The sequence below is a fragment of the Schistocerca cancellata genome, chromosome 10 (genome assembly GCF_023864275.1).
Source record: "Schistocerca cancellata isolate TAMUIC-IGC-003103 chromosome 10, iqSchCanc2.1, whole genome shotgun sequence".
NCBI classification, from domain to species: domain Eukaryota; kingdom Metazoa; phylum Arthropoda; class Insecta; order Orthoptera; family Acrididae; genus Schistocerca; species Schistocerca cancellata.
Window position 1 is genome coordinate 55,320,982 of NC_064635.1, and position 23,303 is coordinate 55,344,284.

Sequence of the window (23,303 nt, forward strand, 5' to 3'; positions counted from 1 at the left end):
CATTTCACACTGAGCTCATCTATTCGTGAAGTGAAATGTACACACATGAGTCTCATTGGGATTTGGCCTTACACGATTGACCTCAGAGTGAAGGCCAAGTATATCCAATAACAACATCAACTTATCTTCCGTGTCTTCAAATGTCTTCCCTTGACAGCCACTGCTGTATCATCAGCACAGCTGAAATGCCTGTAGCGTTCCATAGAGGACTGATCATTGGTGTAAATATTAAGAAGCAGAGGAGTGAGCATACTACCTTGAGGTATGCTGTTCTTTTGTATGGATCATCAGCTCTTCTTAACCTGTGGGAAGATCTGGAATCTTCTTTTCCACAGGAGAGTGCCTATGAGGGATATTACTTGGCAATCGCTGGTGAGCTGGTAAATTTTCTTCAGCAACTTTCTTTGGCTGCTAGTCTTACAGGCAACTGTTAAGTCAACAAACACAACTCCAGCTATCTAGCGAAGTTCGGAACCATTCTTAGTATGTTGAGTGAGATTCAGTATCTGACTGTAGCACTATCTCCAGGTTGAAAACCAGCTAGTTGAGGAATGAACATTGCTTTGATTATGCTGTTAATTCAGTTAGGAACATGATGTTTAGCCCTAGTTTTGAATTCATGTCCATAAACCCATGTGTCATCATATTATGACATGTTTCTGCAGTTTTTCCACCACTGCTGACACCTGAGCAACCTGTATTCACTACTGTTTTGTTCAAAATTCAACAATTTTGTAACAAATTTTGTTGTGTAGGAGCCAACTGATATGCCAATATCATCAGTAACTTCTCTCATTGTGATTTGGTGATCATTTGTAATCACTGCTTTCAGTTTTTTCCACAATTTCATTAGTAGATTATGTGCTTGAACATCAATGGCGCTCATCTCCTTTAATGTCTTCATGAGCGTCTTCAAAATGGTTACACCAACAGGTGCTTTAGTTAGTTTATGTATACCTTGCCTTGTTATACATCCCTAAAATTTCTCCTGTATGAAAAACTCTATGGAATACAATAGTTGAATCTATGATGCATTTTACTGTTTTTTTTTGTAAATTAAGTATTCTTTGAGCTTTTTCTTTCTTTCTTTCTTTTGAAGTTCAAAATGTGAGAAATGGTCCTTCAAACATAGGGGCTATTTACCTGTGCCCTGTGATGTTAAGCAATTTTGGCCACGTGAATAACCAGAATTGTGGACCATAAATGCGAATCAGTAACATTTAAAAAATGACAAAGCAAAGATTATATCACATGTCACTTTTGCAGAGCACTTACCTGGCAGTCTGAAGATTAACCAACATGAATGTTAGACATCCAACAATGTGTAGGGCTTTCGGAATGGACGATCTCGACAGCCGAACCTCAGCTGCCCAGATTCCTTCTTGCCACCAAAACCTCCACCTTGGAGATAATATACATCTTCTGTAGAGTATTTGCAGTGACAGTACAAATAGAGATAAAAGTGCACTCACTATGTACCCAGATTTTCTGTTGTATGCTGCAGTTGATAACTGTTTGTGCAAAGAATGATACGAAATTAACATGATGAATCAGGCAAGACCTGGGTAACCAGTGACCTTGCACATTTGTAATTTCCTTTCCTTCATAAATGAAGTTAGCTGGTAATTTGTTTAAGCTGTTCTGTTAACTCCAAATCTAACCACAACCTCAGAAATCATGACATACTCAGAAAAAAAACAGCCAAGTATTAAATTATAAATTTCATTGCTCTCATTTCACCACCGCAATTTAAGATGTGGTATTAGGCTGCCTTAGAAATAGAGAAACATTCAGAAGAAACAGTTAAATATTTATGACAACCAAGATTACAAGCTCAAGTGATCTGGCTACTGAATACTGTCACCCGATGGACTGTGACCAATGATAACAAATTGTTAATAGTAGCACACAATGAGAGAGCCAGGTACACTGTAACTACACTTTAGGCCAACCAAAAATCAAACTACAATTTATAACATTAAATTGCTAGCACCTAAGGTCCAATGTCTTCCTGAACTAAGGCACTTCATTACATCTATGGAGCTAGTCTTCCAATCTACATTGCAGTCTATAAAATGGCCACCGCCATTGGCTCAGAACACTGTTGTTGGTCGCCGCATGGGACAGACCTACTCTTGAATTCGCAATGAATCAGTAGCTTCATATAAGTGTTAATTAAAATTACAGAGTTCCACTTCAGGGACTTACAGTAATTTTCAGCAACAAAATGGCTCTGAGCACTATGGGACTTAACTTCTGAGGTCATCAGTCACCTAGAACTTAGAACTACTTAAACCTAACTAACCTAAGAACATCACAAACATCCATGCCCGAGGCAGGAATTGAACCTGCGACCGTAGTGGTCGCGCGGTTCCAGATTGTAGCGCCTAGAACCGCTCGGCCACTCCGGCCGGCTTTCAGCAACAGCACTGCGAACTTAGAATTATTCTTAGAACAGTCAGGGGGCATGTAATATTTCACAATACAGCACTGTGGACTTGTGATATTCACTGAGAAGTTTTCACTTGTCAGAGCCTGACAGATTTCGTGAATGCCAGCACTGAACGTAGAATATTTTCGTCAGCTCACCAAAGAACTTTAATCTTCTCCTGTGAGCAAGGGTTGAGCTAGCAAATTTTTGCTAATTAACATAGGTGGGCCTCTGATTCTCCAGAGCAAATGCTGAGATTCTGCTTCTCTTCACTGAACTAGAGTTGGACTTATAATTTCTGCGAGTTACCGAGTGGGACTTGTTAATTTTTTGCCAATTACGCTGGTTAGGACCTTGACATCTGAACTGAAGCTGTGGACTTCTATTATATTTTTGATAGATATCAAAAACTTAACATGGTATGTTGTTCTTAGCGATCTGATGTAAAGCATTTTGTTCTGTCAACAAGTGAACTCAGGAGCTTAAACTATTTAATAACCTTTATTTATTTTTAAATACAATTCATCTGAGATGTGGATTGTATTTAAATTTATCACCATTCACAATCCTACCAGCAATTATTTAAATTTCTGTGTTGTCAGTATGCCGATTGACTGGGTGATGATATGGGTGTGTGGCTGTCCCCTAAATGTAGCTAAATAACTTTAAAAATGTGGACAACACACCTGCTACCCCTAGCTTGCCAGGACATTATGTTATGTGCAGCACAGAGGGGCAAATATGTTGCAATGCTGCCCGACCACTGCAAATCGTGGAGCTCTGCCGAACCACCTTCTGATGACCTCACACTCCGTGCCCAGCGACTAACTGTGCTTCTGTTGACAGCAGATGCTCCACAGACTTTGCACAAGCGTTTGTGAATATTCCCCACAGTTTCTTTCTCTGCAGTGATATATTCAATGACAGCACATTGCTTGTAACATACATCACATACAGACGCCATTCTGAAACTCTTCTACAGCTACGCTATCTGTCAGAAGTGACGGAAACTTGGCATGCTCGCTCAGGAGACTTCAAATAATGCATACATAACATTTCACATTCATAGCACCGTTTACGGCTGAGAAAAAAAATGCATTACATTACTTTCTGAGCAACCTTCGTACGTTGTTAAAAAAAAGTGACATGTAATTCTGGCATCACACCTGCATTAGAATAAGTCAACAAATGCTGCCATAGAAGATAATCAGAAGTCATCCATAGCAACATTATACAATATCACCAAAGGTGGAGCTGAGAGCACAGATAAGTTGACCATGCAATGTTGCAAGAAATGTTCACCATTGGCTCACCATTAAATTTTTGGCAACAATCAATATGAGTAGAACCAATGCACGAATAATTTATTTTTGCAACCACAAAACTTTTTTCAGAAGAATAGGATTACTGAAATGATTACCCAATGCATTAGCTGTGCTTCATTTAGCTGGAAAAAGTCTGGACAGCTCAAGAATTCACATGGATCTTCAGCAGAGGCTAAAGCATTAAAGGCCAACATGTGACGAAGAAGAAGAAGAAGAAGAAGAAGAAGATGATGATGATGAAAGAAGAAATGAAGAAAATAGAACTGTGGTCATGAATAAAAGGAGAAATACTTGCACAATAAAGAAAAGACTGACATACATTATTGTTGCAAAATGTGTCATAAGCCATTCGGTTCAATACACATTAAACTTTTTGCTCTGACTGCAGTAAAATTCCTTATTTATTACCACAGTCCAACAGTGATGACTAATATTTCTGTTGTTGTTGTGCTCTTAATGTCACCTTTGCCTTTCTGTAAAGATATTTTTCATTAATAATGGTTTCAATTACTGAAATAAAAAAAAAAGTGAAAAAGTGATGTGATCAATTTGATACACTGCGCCCAATCTTGGTGCGGAGAACATCACACCTGCAGAAGGTTAAGTACAAAGTTAAAACCATCACCAGTGAGACTGTTCCCATTTAGACAACAAATTAGTGAAAGACCATACTACGCTGCTATCTTACCCAAACGTCGTGGAACCCATCCTGGAAGAATTCTCTCCTGCTCATAATCAACAAGGACCTCCTTCCCCTGGATAAGAAGACCCTTTGCTTTGCCATATGCATACACAGCATCTCTCTCATGCTTGAACTCGATAAATGCATAACCCTTGAAAGCTCCTGTGACGATATCATTAACAAGTCGGCAATTCCGAATCGTTCCAAACTTTGAAAATTTCTAGGAAAGAAAAAACAGAGAGTATTAGTTATGGGAAGAAAAACAAAGTGCAGTACTGTCCATTACATTCAACTACTAATACCTGTTCAATTGACTAATTTTAGAGCACCAAGGCTTCACAAAATAATAATGAAATTTAGTGGGGTAATCCCATCAAGTTCCAAAAGGAAAAAAATCTAACAGCTGTAGTTTGGAAAGTACGCTTTCAGTACAAAGAACCATCGGAGGAAAAAAAAAAAAAAAAAAAAGGATGGTAGAAGTTATGCTAACATGAACACAAATTAAATTTTTAAAAAAGCTGAAAACACACTCCCACCCCCCACCCTCCCCATTTTGTTAACTTATATAATTTCTTTGCCATGGTAAAAGAAAAAAAAGGTCATATTAATTACATTAAAAGGAAAATTTGCTTAACAAAACTGTAAAATTACAAGAAAACAGAATAGGTCTCTGGCATTTACCTCCCTGTAGGATGTTAAGTTGCAAGTCCTGTCAATATACATACTGAAAAGCAGAAGATAACTACACTTATCTTTCAGAACTAGTAGTTCTTCTTCATGGACAGAGAGGAGATACAATGATCTTATGCATCATGGCTTAAATTTTCAAGTAGAAAACATGAGAGTAACATATTTCTTGCATTTTAATGATTCAGATTTGCAATTGTTTCCACAGAGTACATCTATCACATTCGTTTCCCAACCGACAAGTGGAACTGTGTGAACTAAGAAATATGTGACTCATAAATTTAGACAACATTGTCCGTGGAGTGCAACAATCTGGTGGCCAAATTAATACTCGATATCACAAAAACATCTGTTTATTATGACCGGTTTCGGCTTATTTTAAAGCCATCTTCAGGTTTTGTTGTACCCCCTATGGCTGGTGCTGGCAGCTCCCAAGTTTTTCACATGGTACCAAGATCATACACTGTTACAGTGCATGATCTTGGTATCACGTGAAAAACTGCGGAGCTGCATCAGCCATAGGGGGTCCAAAGAAACCTGAAGATGGTTTTAAAATAAGCCGAAAACGGTCATAATACTGAAATGTGATGGTGATCTCGACTTTAGATTTAACCAAAATAAATGACTATCATCATTTTTATATGATTTTGTGATTATTCAAGTACCTTTTGCCTTTGACACCATTTGTACTCCCTTGATGTTTGCACTAACAGCTATATTTATTCACCTTCTACAGAGCACGTGGAACCATTACTTAGCATTTCCTCACTCTTTCACTTTGGGCCCCTCTTCTTTCTTTCATCCATGTCTTTTTAAGTTTAAACTCCTTGTTGCTGGGTTCTTCAGAATGAAGTTATCTGTATTGATTTTCTGCCTGTATGTAGTTAATGTAGTTGCGAGTGGGTCAATACCAATTTATGTGAGGTCACTTTGGGCATGTACCAGCCAATGTATTTTGGATTGGCTTCCATTGATGACAGGGAAGATTTTCTTCATCAACCAAGAGTCGTCAATGATCAACGTCTTTTTCATGAAAGTGAGGTGATTGCTCAGTCACTGAACACAGCACTTGTCTGCAAAAGGCAAAGGTTCCAGATCTGACACAAAGTTTTAACCTGCAGAGTGAAAATTCATCATGGAAGCTGTATTTATGCCCGTGGGAATATTTGCAACTGAAACTTCTGCTTGAAGATGAGTAGTAATATTTGAAATTGCAACTGCAATAAATAAAAAAATAAATTATTGGTACCTGTTAAGTGAAAATAATTGTGCTTGATAAAAAAGTTATAGGCTGGGGAAGGTTGGAAAGGAGGAGCAGCTCATTCAGACTCCAGGCAGAGAGGGGCAAATCTGTTACGAAGACAAAGAGGTGAAAAGATTAAGGTTGTGGCTTCAAGAGGCGTTTGGAGGTCAAAGATATTACACATACTGTGCCAGTTCCAGCTCACAGACGATCAGAGTAGAAGTTGAGGAGAAGTAAAGTTAGATTGAGAGGTAGAGAAATTAGAAGTGGAACAGTAGTGCAATAAAGAACTATGAAGAAAGCAGAAAAGGAAGAAGGGAAAAACCAAAAAGAAAAGATAATGAAACAAACAAAATACACTCCTCACATCCTGTCACATTACATGTTAGTGATTCCTTGTCCCCTTTTTCTAATTTATTTTTTTCTTTCACAAATAGTACAGGACATCCACACGAGACTTCCCCAATCTCTACTAAAAAAAGAAAAGTAGAGAGAGAGAGAGAGAGAGAGAGAGAGAGAGAGAGAGAGAGCATATGAAACATACTACTTGCTTTATTAAAAAACAACACACACGTCTTAACGTTATATGTGAGTGGAGGCTTTCATGATAAATTTCATATATGAAGTCTCCACGGGTTGTCAGCCAAGTAGCGTCGTCGTCTCGTAGCAACGTTTCAGGCCTGAAGATGATGGAGACGCATTCCATCGAAATGTTGCTACGAGACGACGACGCTACTCGGCTGACAACCCATGTAGACTTCATATACGCCTTAATGTGTTTTGGCCTCAGCCATCCCCAGAATCATCAGATAAAGAGAACAGATGAAAAGTAATATTTCTACCATTAAAACAATAATGCATTTATAGAACAAAATGAAGACATACCACATTAAAAAACCTTGATACACTGTATCTCCTCAATTTACCTGTACATTTGGACAATGACATGCTGTTTCATGAAGCAGCCTACCTTACTACCTTGTATTACAATCTGTGCATTATGTGGTGTTAAATCCAATTGGACTTGTCAACCGAAACTCAACTTGCAATATGCATTCGATGAGTATGTGCCAAGCAAGATCGTAAAAAATGCAAAAGAGCCACTGTGATGCAACAACAGAGTTAGAAAACTGCTACAGAAGCAAAGGGAACTTCACAGCAAACATAAACATAGCCAAAGCCTTGCAGACAAACAAAAATTACATGAAGCGAAATGTAGTGTGAGGAGGGCTACGCAAGGGCATTCAATGAGGTTGAAAGTAAAGTTCTATGTACTGACTTGGCAGAAAATCCTAAGAAATTTTGGTCTCATGTCAAAGCGGTAGGTGGATCAAAACAAAATATCCAGACACTCTGTGACCAAAATGGTACTGAAACAAAGGATGACAGACTAAATAAAATACTAAATGTCTTTTTCCAAAGCTGTTTCACATAGGAAGACTGCACTCCTCTACATTGTTGCACAGATGACAAAATGGTAAATATCGAAATAGATGACAGAGGATTGGAAAAAAACAATTAAAATTGCTCAAAAGAGGAAAGGCCGCTGGACCTGATGGGATACCAGTTCGATTTTACATACAGTGCGCAAAGGAACTAGCCCCTCTTCATGCAGCGGTGTACCATAGGTCTCTACAAGAGCGTAGCATTCCAAAAGATTGGAAAAAGGCACCGGTCATTCCCATTTTACAAGAACAGACGTCGAACAGATGTGCAGAACTATAGACCTATATCTCTAACATCGATCAGTTATAGAATTTTGGAACATGTATTATGTTCAAGTATAAGAACTTTTCTGGAGACTAGGAATCAGCATGTGTTTCGAAAAAGACGATCGTGTAAAACCCAGCTTGCACTATTCATCCACGAGACTCAGAGGGCCATAGACACGAGGTTCCCAGATAGATGCCATGTTTCTTGACTTCCGCAAGGCATTTGATACAGTTCCCCACAGATGCTTAATGAACAAAGTCAGAGCATATGGACTATCAGACCAATTGTGTGATTGGATTGAGGAGTTCCTAGATAACAGAACGCAGCATGTCATTCTCAATGGAGAGAAGTCTTCCAAAGTATGAGTGATTTCAGGTGTGCCGCAGGGGAGTGTCGTAGGACTGTTGCTATTCACAATATATATAAATGACCTTGTGGATAACATCGGAAGTTCACTATTCACAATACATATAAATGACCTTGTGGATAACATCGGAAGTTCACTGAGCCTTTTTGCAGATGATGCTGTAGTATATCGAGAGGTTGTAACAATGGAAAATTGTACTGAAATGCAGGAGGCTCTGCAATGAATTGACGCATGGTGCAGCGAATGGCAATTGAAACTCAATGTAGATAAGTGTAATTTGCTGCGAATACATAGAAAGAAAGATCCTTTATCATTTAGCTACAATATAGCGGGTCAGCAACTGGAAGCAGTTAATTCCATGAATTATCTGGAAGTAGGCATTAGGAGTGATTTAAAATGGAATGACCATATAAAATTAATCGTCGGTAAAGCAGATGCCAGACTGAGATTCATTGGAAGAATTCTAAGGAAACGCAGTCCGAAAACAAAGGAAATAGGTTACAGTACACTTGTTCGCCCACTGGTTGAATACTGCTCATCAGCGTGGGATCCGTACCAGATAGGGTTGGTAGAAGAGATAGAAAAGAGCCAACGGAGAGCAGCGCGCTTCGTTACAGAATCATTTACTAATCGCGAAAGCGTTACGGAGCTAATAAACTCCAGTGGAAGACTACAAGAGAGATGCTCAGCAGCTCGGTACGAGCTTTTGTTGAAGTTTCAAGAACATACCTTCATCGAGGAGTCAAGCAGCATATTGCTCCCTCCTACGTCGCGAAGAGACCATGAGGATAAAATCAGAGAAATTAGAGCCCACGCAAGAGGCATCCCGACAATATTTCTCTCCAAGAACAATACGAGACTGAAATAGAAGGGAGAACCGATAGAGGTACTCAAGGTACCCTCCGCCACACACCGTCAGTTGGCTTGCGGAGTATGGAAATAGATGTAGAAATTAACATCCACAAATTTAGCATGCAGACGTTTCAAAAATTAATGAATTGGAATGGTCACACTATATTCACCAGTGATAATGGTCATCAATTCTTATGATGATTTCATGTCCTTTATAGACAATTGATGCTTGCACTTTGCGGCATCTTGTAAAGCAGCTGAAAAAGCTTTGTTTCGATTTTTTTTCTACAAAACGCTTCTGTAGTATACAGCATTTATACAGGTATTATATAATGAAACTTAACTGATGACAGTGTGGAACACCAGTGGTAGACAAGAAAATAATGAAGAAATACTTTGCATAGACTATCTCCTGCAAGATCTCTTCTGTGACAGTCTTCCCTATAGTATTTATAATTTCTTCACGAGTCCTAGATGATACATACGAAGTGTTTCTTTTACACGGGTTTCCTTATTTAGCTGTATGACCAGCTAAGAATGGATCAGATTCAGCTATCAGTTCTAAACACGTCAAAATTACCTGTCCTTAAAGAACCAGTCTGTACTTCTTCTCCATAAAACAGCAGTGCCCTAGAAGAAAGTTTTTCCGTTATAGCCAACACCCTCTGAAGTACATTTCACAAATACTTTACTACTTCTTGCATAACACACTCATGATGTGCACAGGAATTTCTATGCCCAATTACCCTTTGATTAGTGTGTTTCCAACCACTAAGGCCACTTGTACCAAATTGGGGTTAAATCCCAAACAGTTTACATGGTGCACAGTAAAGGGACCCCAGACTGGAAGAGTAAATCAAGTAATCATGTTGCACCACATCTCTATTCAACAATTTCCTTTCAAACAAATCCTTGGAAATTAATCTTCATTTATCACGATATGTTTGTTCCGGCTTTGCAAAAACAAAGTTTCTATTCTTATTAATTCCGTTTTGTACTATGTAATCTTATGGTTCTTTTCTTCCCAAAAGAAGGGCTCTTCATCAATTGTAAACAGCCCTAGACCTAATTCTGGTTCACTTGCTGTGGAATTTTTCATACATTGGTTATCAACACTAATGTTGAGCTTTTCATCCACAACTGCCATGCACTGAGTATCATTTCTAGGTTTCAAGATGTCAGGAAAGGAAGAACTCGAAGGAAGGACTTACAGCTACAGAATCTAGTCCTTTGTTAACGAAAATTGTGTTTACCACTGGTATTTGATCGAACACTTCCTTTCCCCTCCTCCCCTTTTGCTCAACTAATTTCCTATAACCTGTGCAACTGAGACATTTCCAACAGTATATATTCACGTTTACTTTATACCAGAACTTCACCAAATTAATAAAACAGGAGGAAATACATACAAACAATAATAAAGATACCAAGCTACATCGAAGCTTCTGTTTCCGCATCTGATGCATCCTTGCCACAAAAAAACATTACAGAGGCAGCATTGATAGTTGCATAATGCGCACACCTCCATCCGTCTTCCTACGATTTCCCTCTCACTAATAAGAATTTCCACAACCATTACTGCTTTTCCCCTTTTTTTCTGGCACACACAATTTTTCTTGCTAGAAAAATTGATGCCCTAGGCCTGGACCCATGCGTAAATACAAATAAAAGTATGAAACATGTGTCCACAACTGAAGACAATTTGTTCTACGGAAGGTGTTTAAAATGACAAAAAAAAATTAGAAATAAATAAATATATAAATAATAAAATAAAAATTAAAAAATAAATAAAATAAAAATAAAAAATACTTGTACTTAAAATATACCTGCCCAATAAAAATGTGTGTCCACTACTGTAGACTCCATCCACGTGTGTCATGACTGTGGTGAGTTATGAAAATCGCTAGTTGGCATTTACCTCTACTTTAGGACAAACTAAAAGACCTACTACAGGATGCAGGCTATTCACTGGCTAATGATAGTGTAGCAGATGAGGACTGGGAGGTTCTGCCACAACCCTTTCATGTATGATTTTATTTTAAATTAAATATAATTTCATGAATGATTAATTTTAACAAATAACAGTTACAAGTAATCAGAAATCATTTATTGATAATTTTTAGGTGATTATATCAAATTGTATGATGTCGACTATAGTGGAAACAATGCAACAATGGAGTACTTTCATGACGATGGCTACATAAATTTTTGGGTGTGAACATTTTCAAAACAACTAGGGCACAAGCTTTCTTTGCATTTAATAAATACGTATTTTGTTTTCCTTTTGCAAATTTAATAAGAGCAGAAATTTGCATTTTTGACGTCTGTCAGTTTTGGCCAATGGTTCCCTGCACGATGATAATTTCATCTAGTGTTCTGGTTACTGGGCGTCATTTTACTTTAGGCAGAGTTAGGTCGGACCTGCTTCCTTATACACTGCTTCCATTGTGTGAGCCAGTATTTCTTAGTGCTCTTGCTAATGACAATTTGAAATCAAAAAGAGTCAAAGTATGTTTCTTTGCCCTGTGTACGAACCAGCAATTTACTACACACATATCACGAAAATGAAAAAATGCTCGCAAGGTACCAACCATTTGTCACGGTAGTGGCGTGCGTACCATGCCAAACATTGGTCCATTAGATCAACGACACTCATGTGTGCACTGTAACATTGTTTTCATTGCTACTGCTGAAAATTTCAAGCAGCCTTTTTTCTTCAATTGCTTCTCCAGAAGAAAGCCAGATCGAGCTCCTAGGAACCTATTCCTCGGCGCTTTCCTGTGTATATTTCACATTTCTTCAGTTCCTCGAATAGAGGAACACTAGTGAACAAATTATCGAAAAACATTTTACTGTTTTTTGTTATATGTCATCGCAGAATCTCAGGATGACACCTGCACAGGCACTTAATGCATTCAATATTTCTCTTCCACCACTGCCTCCCTGGTGAACTTCAAATCTGTGCATATCTCCTGAGCTACCTGCTTTGCTTCAGTGTAATTTGATCCTTAATAGGTATAATTTGCTCATCAACAGACCCGATTTTCTTCTTGGTCACCTGCTTGCACAAATGATTTCCGAAGTGAATCTAAAACTGGGAGAATCTTGTACAGCCGATTGGTGCTTGTTCACTGTTATAAGCAAAATGAAGAAGTCTCACATGACTCAAATCAACTGACTGACATACTGTTAGCAATCAGATCCATTCAGAGGGCAGAGTATGTAGACTAGTAGGATCTAATCCTAGAATATTTTATGTAAGGCATGATTAAATTTATACCCAAGAACTTCTGCAGCTCTAGTGCAATCAGACACAACTGTTTGTTTTCAGTCTGTGTTGCATACTGATTAGTTTCGTAAACAATGGTTTTGATCAAAGAAAATGAGAACAGAGAAAGAAATATGGCACCAGGAGCCTCCTCTGGTATATCCCCCCCCTCCCTCCCCCAAAGAAGGGATGAACAGATGCATGAAAACTTTCTGCCACAGTCCATGTACTACTTGCTTTCCTATTTCTCCTATGAACTAGTGCAGTGGTCACAAATCATGGCAGAACAGCAGGAGATTCAGCCTCTACTTCAGAATCCTCTGAGCTTGAGTTTCTGGGATGATGACAATCTTAGCCTCCTGTGGCATAACCTCCCGGTCCTCAGCTGCTTCACTATCACCACCCAATGAACACTGAGCCTTCTGGTAAGTCTTGAAGTATGTCTCAAAGTGGAGTCAAGTGCTAACTAGCAATTCACCACAATACAACACACATGCACAGAGTCCAATGCAGGGGACATTTAAAGAAGTTCATTCTCTGCAATAATATGATGTTGCAAAGCACGAAAATATATTGTAAAATATAGTTTTCTTACCACCTTTAAACGCCTTCTGTACGACGAGTTGACTTCAAATGTGAAGACTTCTTCCCAGGCACCATCTCTCTGAGAGGGGCCAGTTCTCAGACCAACAAAAGCCCAAGTACTAACACCACTGGCTGCTAATTAACACAAGTGAGTAGCTAATGTTCGCCCAAAAGGACAGAGGCATTGGAAAGAGCAATAACAGGAGCGTATTAAACAGTAAAGTTGGCATTCACTGAAGTGGATACTAAGTGTGAGAGGACTAATGAGCTTCCGACATTTCTGTAAAAGCATTTAAATTAATTATATGAAATAGAGAATAAGTAAAGAAAGGGATGGGATGGGTGGAAATTTGTGGCTTCCAGCATCAAAACCAGATTTAACACTTCTCAGGAACAGCTGCCCCAACCACTTCATCAACTGGACACAGTCCACGACCGACTCGAACTTCCAATTTGTCGCACACTGAGATGCAGCATCCCTCATCCATTAACCCTCTACTCACAAATGATCGATTCCCGTTACAAGTTCGTACAACGTTACTGAGTCCGCACTGAAATAAATGTCAAGGAGCCACATATATATTTAAGCAGTGTGTGTTCTCTCGGGCATATCTGACAGAACAGACACCACTCGTGATGACATGGCTGTGCATCCATCTAAACATGATCCCAATACAATACCTAATGTTCCAGACAAGTAACTCAAAATTATCACGATAAATGCACAAATGGAAGCTGAGTTAATAGGATACCTTTAGAATTTCTTCCTTATCAGTGTGAGGTGGTAACCGGGCAAGAAATAGAGTTGCGCGCGGATTACCAACTACCCGAGCATTAGGGTGGTACTCGGCCTCCATGGCACGTGCAATGCCCCGGTCGTGTGGTTCCGTGTCTGTGCCATCTATGCTGCCGACAGCCAGTGGGTTGTAGAATTTCCAAGCATATGGAGACCATCGTTCAGCTTCCTGCAACAGTAAGGAGAAAAAACTTGAGGCTAAAGTTTGGTATCTCTTCATTTTTCACACCACAACAAAACTGAATTAAAATCACAGACAGTACACCACTACAAATTACAGACTTTATTAGGGTTGGTAGTTGTGATGGTTTATCATGTGAAATTACTCTAAATGCCTTATCTGAAAACTACGTTGGGCAGTTAATCAGAGAACCGAATCATGAGGGTACCAACTTTGATCTCTTTGTTACAAAAAGGTCCAAATTTTTTAACTAACACAGAGAAGAGAATCTGTGATCGTAAGGTCATTATAACAGTATTGACCATGGCTGTCAATAGAAATGTAAAGATGAAGGAAGATATGATGGTTTGCAGAGTATGGATGTAGATGTGAAACTTCTAAAACATCTTATCAATAAGCACAATGTCATATTTTAGCAGACACGCCATAGTTGTTTTCGCTTCATATCAATGGGTCTCAGACATCAAGGAAGCCATCGAAATCAGAATTCACATAAGGTATGTGTATGTTCATGGGTTTGATAGATAAGACTACAGAGGGGTATGCAACATATTATACAATGTGATGACAACAATGACACTGTCAGCATTACATCACTGTTGGCACTGCTGTAATTTCTGTTTGGAGGAAGCATTTAGCTCTGTTAATTTCTACCATCTCTGTGACAGTCATTAGTTCTCATAGTGAATACAATATTGGAAATTATCAAATGCCTGGAGTTTTTCTGACAGGAAAAGTTCAGCTAGAATATTTCATACAATAAAATCATCACAATACCGTTTCTCATTGTATCTTAACAGCTAATTATAAGCAAGGGGCAAGTACCAGGATGCTTTGAAGTGTCATTCATAGAGTTCCAGTGTCTTCAGTAAAAATAAAACATAGGTTACTGATATGGATTTGCCAGTTCTACAGCATGCTTTTAATTAAGGATATCAGCATATCACACTGACGATTATGATTTGATAAAAACACACACACACACACACACACACACACACGCACACACACACACACACACACACACACACACCAATTAAACCAAGTGGTGAAAATTATGAAGAAATCTTGGAAAATCCCAATTACATCCACCTAATTGAAGACATAAAAAAGATTTGGATCAAGGCAATCACATAGATGCTGTATTTCTTGATTTCTGAAAAGCATTTGACTCAGTACAACACCTATGCTTATTGTTAAAAGGACAGTCATATGGGATATCAAGTGACTTTTTGGTAGGGAGAACGTAACATGTTATCTTGGATGGAGAGTAGTCGGATGTAGAAGTAACGTCGGGCGTCCCACAGAGGAGTGTGTTCGGACCCTTGCTGTTCATGTTGTATATTAATGACCTTGCAGACAATATTAATAGTAAAATCAGGCTTTCTGCCTATGATACAGTTATCTATAATAAGTACGATATGAATAAAGCTGCATACATACTCAGTTGGATCTCAATGAAATTTTAAAGAGGTGCAGAGACTGGCAACTTGCTTTAAATGTTCAGAAATGTAAAACTGTGCACTTCACAAAACAAAAAAACATAGTATCCTAAGACTATAATATCAATAAATTGCTGTTGGAATCGGCCAACTAATACAAGTATCTGGTTGTAACACTTTGTAGGGACATGAAATGGAATGGAATGACCACACAGGTTCAGTCATGGTAAAGCAAGTGGTAGACTTCAGTTTACTACTTGAATACTAAGAAATGCAATCCCTCTACAAGGGAGATTGCTTACAAAAATCACTTGTGTGGTCGATTCTAGAATATTGCTCAAATGTGTGGGTCCTGTACCAGGTAGGACTAACAGGGGATGTTGAACATATACAGAGAAGGGAAGCACGAATGGTCACGTTTGTTTAACCTGTGGGAGAGGGTCGCAGAGCAACTGAAGGAACTGAACTGGAAGACTCTTGAATATAGACATAAACTATCCCGAGAAAGTCTATTAACAAAGCTTCAAGAACCGGTTTTAAATGATTACGAATATACCTCAACCCCCTATGTACTGTTCACACAGGGACCATGAAGATAAGATTAGAATAATTACTGCCTGCTCAAAGGCATGCAAACAATCATTCTTCCAGCACTCCATGTGTGAATGGAATAGGAAGAAAACCACATAACTAGTACAATGGGATGTACTCTCTGCCTTGCACCTCTCGGAGGTTTGCAGAGTATACATGTAGATGTATATGTAAACAATTCCCTCCTCTGCCATACAACAGCAGCATTTTTATTTTTCTAAGGAGGTCATTCTTAACATGTTTTAAACCACAAGATAATGCAATTTATAGAAATAGCTTTTGTGTCCTTCATATAGTCACTGATCATGTGTAAATACCTCACTAGAATAACAGGTTTAACAATAGCAAACTTTTTTTTGCAAATAATGAAAATGATCAAATGATGAGATATAAAACAAACTGTTTCACAAATATGTTATGCTAATGGAAATTGGAGAGTGAACACAACAGGTTAAATCAAGGACAGATAAGGATGCTATCTGCTGATGAATTATCAGTGACACATAAGAACATTTAAAATATCAAAAATTGAGCTACAGATGGAATAAAATAATGAAAGAAGAAAATAATGAAAATAGTGAGAGATAATAATGAAATAAAGATAATAATAAGATAATAAAGATGATAATAATGAAATAAAATAATGAAAGAAGAAAAAATAATAAGATAATAACAATGAAAGATAATAATGAAAGAAGATGAGAGAACAACTCACTTTATAGCTGAGGCGCTGAGTGATTTGTAAGCACACAAACAAGAAAATGTCGAAGCTTTTCAATGAAATTGTTCTTCAGTGCTAACTAGTATCCACGTGTCCTGGCTGACCACGTTGTACCGACACTGCAGAAAGTTGAACTACACCCGCCAGTGCTTTGTATCCACAAATGTGCACACTTATATTTATTCTTTATTGGTTAAAGCAAGAAAATCTAACAGAAATATGAAGGACACTTGGAACTATATTCAATACGAACAAGCTAATATGAGATTGTATATTCCAACTGCAGCAAAATGTGACACTTCAGACACAGGCAAGAAAACTTTTGAATTTCTCCTTATCATCGAGACAAGAATAAAAATGAAACTTCTTCACCCAACACGTGGACTGATATGTTGCCTGACCAATCATGACCCATATGTTATGTATCTTTACAAAAACAAGGCAAATGAATGACAGTTGCACCTGTGGCATTTTGGGCAGTTCGGAGAACAGGTCGTGGGACTGCTTGGTCTAACAAGATGCAGCAAATAATCATGGTCAGGTATTGGGTACAATGGATCCCAAACAAGAACTCAGGAATGAGTCATTGTGGCTCATCTCAGATGATACTACAGCTGCAGAATCAAAAATGGCTGAGGAAGTCCTTCATGAGGCATCCAGCCTCATGTCAGCTTGCTCCCATATTGGTAAGACAACATTCTACATTGGTGGAGAGTAGGCAACTGAGGTCAGCGACCAATGAATGAAACAGACTTCAAGACTTTCAGATGGGCTGTTGCAAATGCATGTTGATTTTACAATGTTACAGTGAATCATGGAATCTATTGTCATAGTGGAAATGCTGGTGATGTTCTGCCACATACCCATGGAATTCAGCAGGCTATAACTGTCGATTGGGATAGTTCGAAGGTAGCTCCAGTAGTGGGAACAACCATCTACAATTTAGATGTACCCTAAATGAGTGAACAAAACAGACGTTTACTGATTTTACTCATAGAATGTGTAGTGTCAACAGTAGTATTAGTAGTTGGGTAATCTCTCTCTTTTTTTTGTGCAAGTACCAGGTATGGGAAGTAAGTTCATATGTAACTGCACACTAAAACCGTCGTCCAATGGGAGTAGCAGATTTTCGGAAGAGGCTATATGTGCCAGGTTTCCCACAGACACAGTTCTGCTGTGGTTATGGATAACATGTGCATCACAGTGTGGGAATGAAATGGCGTGGCAACTGTACATGTACTTCAGAATATGCGAGACAATATCATTCCCGTGCACACAATACCTAAATTGCAAACAGACCCAAAATTAGGTTCTTGAGGTATATGGACCAAATGCAGTGTCGTATCCAGTCACAGAGAAACAGTGTCAACAACTTGACCAAGACTGCACCAGACGTGGGTAGTAATCTGTAACTTACTTTCTGAAGTCCCCCCATATAAATAATCATTACCTGCACTTTTAATTATAAACAACAATTAGGATTCAAGATCAAAGGCTGTTACTATGCAGAATAAATAAACACGTAAATGCACTGTAAGTGGCTCCAAAGAAGGACACCATCTGTAAGCTTAGCAATGTTTTCAGCCTTGTTTGTGTGTCTCATTTATGCAGTGATTGGTTGGTTTAAAAGAGGGGAGAAGGGGGGAGGGGGGGGAAGAGACCAAAATGCGAGGTCATCGGTCCCTTGTTCCCGGTAAAATAATTACACAAGGGAAAGGAGATGCACAGCACAATAACAGGAGAAAGGAAGAACCAGAAGAACAGCAGAAGGACAACCAACACTACTATGAACAAAACAGGAAAAGAAAACCACAGAGAAAAGCAAGAAACAGGTAGAAGGGGTAAAAACAAGAGAGCAGATGACCGTGGCTGGCCGACCACGAGAATAAAAAGGAAAAGCCAGCCACTCTGCGACACATTAAAACATCCACCCAAAAGCATTACAGTGCAGAACACAAAGGGACAAAGGACATGTGCTGAAACTTACATAGAATGATAAAACCCACTGTCATGTATAAAATGTGAAAGTAAATTAGTCGATGAGGCATTGTCAGCTAAAATTAATGGCAATGAGTCCAGTAACTGAAGAATCTGTTGCAAGGCAGCCAAAGAAGAACAGTTCACCAAGATATGGACCACTGCCAGCCGGGCACCGCACCGACACTGGGGAGGGTCATCATGGCACAGGAGGTAGAGGTGTGTCATCCAAGCGTGGTCAATGCGGAGCTGGCAGAGAACCACAGAGTCATTGCGAGAGGCCCGCATGGAGGACTGCCACACATTCGTAAGCTCCTTAATGGCACACAGTTTGTTGTGTGTGCTGAGATTATGACATTTCATCTCCCAAAGCTGCAAAACCTGGCAGCATAGTTCTGAACGCAGCTCAGTTGCAGAGAAGCCGATCTCCATAAGCGGTGTCCACTTAGCCTGTTTGGCCAGCCTGTCGGCAAGTTTGTTGCCTGGGATTCCAACAGGTGATCTGGGGTCCATACAAACACCACTGAATGAATGGACCGTTCCAGGGCATAGATGGACTCCTGGATGGTCGCTACCAAGGGATGACGAGGGTAGCACTTGTCAATAGCTTATAGGCTGCACAGGGAGTCAGTTCACAGAAGAAATGACTCCCCAGGGCATGAACGAACGTCCTCAAGAACATGAGATATAGCCATCAGCTCGGCAGTGAAAACACTGAAGCGATCAGGCAAGGAATGCTGTTCAATTTGTCCTCCATGGATATATGCGAAGCCAATGTGAGCATCCACCATCAAGCCATCCATGTAAACCACTTTGTGGCCTCGGTACATGCCAAGAATCTAGACGAAGTGGCAGCAGAGAGCCGCGGGATTAACTGAGTCTTTAGGACAAAGTGTAAGGTCCAGGCGAAGCCGTGTCCTAAATATACACCATGGAGGTCTACACGAATGGACCTCAAGTATAGGTGGTAAAGGCAAGGACTGCAGTTCGGAAACAAGGGACCGGACACGAACTGCAATTGGAAGCCCTGACCTGGGCTGTCGATACGGGAGATGAGCCACTGTGGGTGAGAAAATGAGACGGGAATTTGGACGTGCGGGAGAACTACGAACATGTGCAATGTAACTAGCCAGCAGTTATGTAACTAGCCAGCAGTTGTGCGCACCTAACCTGCAATGGAGGGACTCTGGCCTCTACGAGGACACTGGTCACTGGACTCATCCTACAAGCTCCTGTCACCAGGTGAATGCCACAGTGGTGCACTGGGTCGAGTAAACGCAACACTGAATGCGCCGCAGAGCCATAAACGAGACTCCCATAGTGAAGGCGGGATTGAACAAGGGCTCTATAGAGCTGCAGCAGCACAGAGATATCTGCACCCCAGTTGGTGTTGCTCAGGTGACGGAGGGCATTTAGGTGCTGCCAGCACTCCTGCTTGAGCTGACGAAGCCACGTCAATCGGGCGTTGAAAACAAGTCCTAAGAATCGATATGTCTCCACTACAGTGAGTGGATCGTCATTAAGGTAAAGTTCCAGTTCTGGATGAACGGTACGACGCCGACAGAAGTGCCTAACACATGACTCTGTGACCGAAAACTGGAAACCGTGGGGCTAGAGCCAATGACTGCGCCTTGTGGATGGCTCCCTGTACGCACCACTCAGCAACACCAGTATGAAATGCAGAAGTCGTCTGTGTACAGAGAAGGTGAGACGGACAGCCCTACAGCTGTTGCATACTAAAAGCTGAGTACTAAAAGCTTGTTACCAACAGATAAGTAAGTTTCTCAGCTTCATATGTAGCAGCTCACTGCAACAGGGCATTTTTCCAGACAGACTAAAATACATCATTGTTAAACCATTGCATAAAAAAGGAGATAGGTCTTATGCTAACAACTACCGCCCAATCTCCCTTCTGACAGCTAGGCCTATATCCAACATTCTTGAAAAAGTAATGTATTCAAGAGTAACTTCACGTATTTGTAAAAATGAAGTATTAACAAAAGTCAATTTGGTTTTCAGAAAGGCTTTTCCACAGAAAATGGTATATATGCTTTCTCTGATCAAATATTAAATCCTCTGAATAACCGAACATCACCCATTGGGATATTTTGTGATCTCTCAAAGGCTTTTGACTGTGTGAATCATGAAATTCTTCTAGATAAGTTTAAGTATTTTGGTATGAGTGGGATGGTGCAAAAATGGTTTAATTCATATTTACCTGGAATAATGAAGAAGATTGAAATTAACAGTACAGGTATTCTGCAAAAATCAGCAGAGCCCTATACTGGAAAGGTACAAATTAGTTGAGGAAATTGTAAATAATTTCTTTCAGAAAATTCTTACGTGGTCTCTGAAAATGGACTCTCACTAAATTTTGAGAAAACATGGTAGCCTATATACAAACGACATAACACCATTGACAAATAGAGACTTTGAACATTAGTCTGTTGCTAAGGCAGAATATTCAAAATTTCTGGGTGTGGGCACTGATGAGAAACTGAACTGGAAGAAATACATTGATGATCTGCTGAAACAGTTATGTTTAGCTGATTATGGATCAGAGTTACTGCAAAATTTGGTGATAAGCATATCATTAAATTAGCCTACTAAGCCTATTTTCATTCACTGCTTTTGTATGGCATATTTTGGGGTAATTCATCGTTAAGAGAAAAAGTGTTGAGAGTAATAGCTGGAGCCCATCCAAGATCACCTTGGGAGCTCAGGATATTGACAGTACCTTCGCAATACATATTCACACTTATGAAATTTGTTGTTAATAGCCCATTCCAATTAAAAAATAATAGGGAAGCACATAGCTACAATACTAGAAGAAAGAATGATCTTCACAGTTTCGGGTTAAATCTGACTTTGGCACAGAATGGGGTAGTTATGCTGCCACAAAAATCTTTGGACATTTGCCAAATAGAAACTGACAGATAGGCAACCAATATTTAAAAACAAATTAAAAGAATTTCTGAATGACAAATCCTTCTAGATGAATTTTTGGATATGAAGTAGCAGGTGTAGGTGTGTGTGTATAAATTACAAAAATTGCTATGAACTTTAGAATAACATTAATCATTCAGAAAATGGTAAAAAAAAATGTTTTATGTTGTTAAGTTATCAGATTTTTCCGTGATTGATTAAATATCAGGCAACGAATTTTTGGGGTGATCATCTCTCCAAGCTCAAGCTCATGATATATTATGTAACCCCATCTGAAATCCAATCTGCCTATTGGAAACATGGCAAGTAATTTATGGAGAATGTGGGTGCACTCCACAGTGGAAGAGTACAGGCTACTGATTGATTTAATGCCAGATTATATAAAATTGTAACGGTATGATTCTTTAAGGGCATATGTGTTTCAATAATCTAACACATTTTAAACTTCTGATATCCTTAAATTTTGGACCTACTGTATACATGTAAAATGTGGGTAACCTGTGTATATTTAATTAATGTATTACTTACATTTTCCTCGAAACTACAAATATATACACCCAAATTATTGCAGACAATGAGGGAAGTAACAAGCTATTAACATGGGCACTGCCGTTGAAATCTTGGAAATGTATTTCCTCCAATAAAGATTAGCGGCTTAAAGAGATTATTCACCAGACAGACATACAAAAACAAAGGCCTAATAAATTACCGTGTCACCTCTCCTTATCAAGCTACTCAGATCTTTGAAAAATTTTTACATTCATGATGACTATGATTGTATAATAAATAAATCTAATGACAAACAACCAGATGTTGGCTCACCGCTAGTTTTGACTTGTCTCTCGAAATCACTCTTTTGTGTCCTTCTGCAGGCCGTGAACATTCGCCTTCAGACCTAAAACAAGGATAAAGGGCATGGGGTTCTTACATGAAGACATGTCAATGTCCAGCAACAATTTAAGTAAACAAATTAAACTCTTACTCTCTTTTCCGGTATTCTCTGCTGTATTTTTCACTTGAGATCTCTCTTTCACGCTTTCCTTTCCGAATGTGTACGCTACTCTCCATCCTAAATTACTTCACAGTAGCAAAAATATTTAGTCACATCTAAACACATTGTACGTTACACGACACATTACACTTTTGCCGCAATATTTTGGTTTTTTGAAAATACATGTGCAGGCGCATATCGATATTTTGGGAACAAATCGATTATGGCTACCGAATCGAAACACCAACATTTCAAAATATTCATACAATTCTCTGACCCGTAGCTCTGGTTTGAAAAATTGGTTATTATTTTATTACGTTTAAACTGTCCTAGAAATTCGAACTGCTGTGACATCTTTCCACAAACCAACGTCTCGTTCTGCTAATCATCTCATTCACCCAAGATAAATTAACAAATCACTCAATATAATTTGTTTATTTCCTCAGGAAGCTATGATGCACCTTCAGTGCTTAAGAGCTCACTACCCCTTTCTTTGATCAATTCT

General features: G+C 39.1%; 1 protein-coding gene across 3 annotated transcripts in view; it reads right to left on the bottom strand.

The window, feature by feature from the left end:
- Positions 1-22,993, bottom strand: part of LOC126106303 (U11/U12 small nuclear ribonucleoprotein 35 kDa protein-like) — a 90,908-nt gene extending 67,915 nt beyond the window's left edge. For all 3 annotated transcript variants that reach the window (XM_049912525.1, XM_049912524.1, XM_049912523.1), the window contains exons 1-5: positions 22,790-22,993; positions 22,630-22,702; positions 13,906-14,118; positions 4,445-4,658; positions 1,276-1,401 (exon numbers count right to left, since the gene is read on the bottom strand). In XM_049912525.1, the coding sequence (XP_049768482.1) occupies positions 1,307-1,401; positions 4,445-4,658; positions 13,906-14,118; positions 22,630-22,702; positions 22,790-22,875 (681 nt within the window). In that variant the 5' untranslated portion in view covers positions 22,876-22,993 and the 3' untranslated portion in view covers positions 1,276-1,306. The remainder of the gene's footprint in view (positions 1-1,275; positions 1,402-4,444; positions 4,659-13,905; positions 14,119-22,629; positions 22,703-22,789) is intronic.
- Positions 22,994-23,303: the final 310 nt, after the last annotated feature.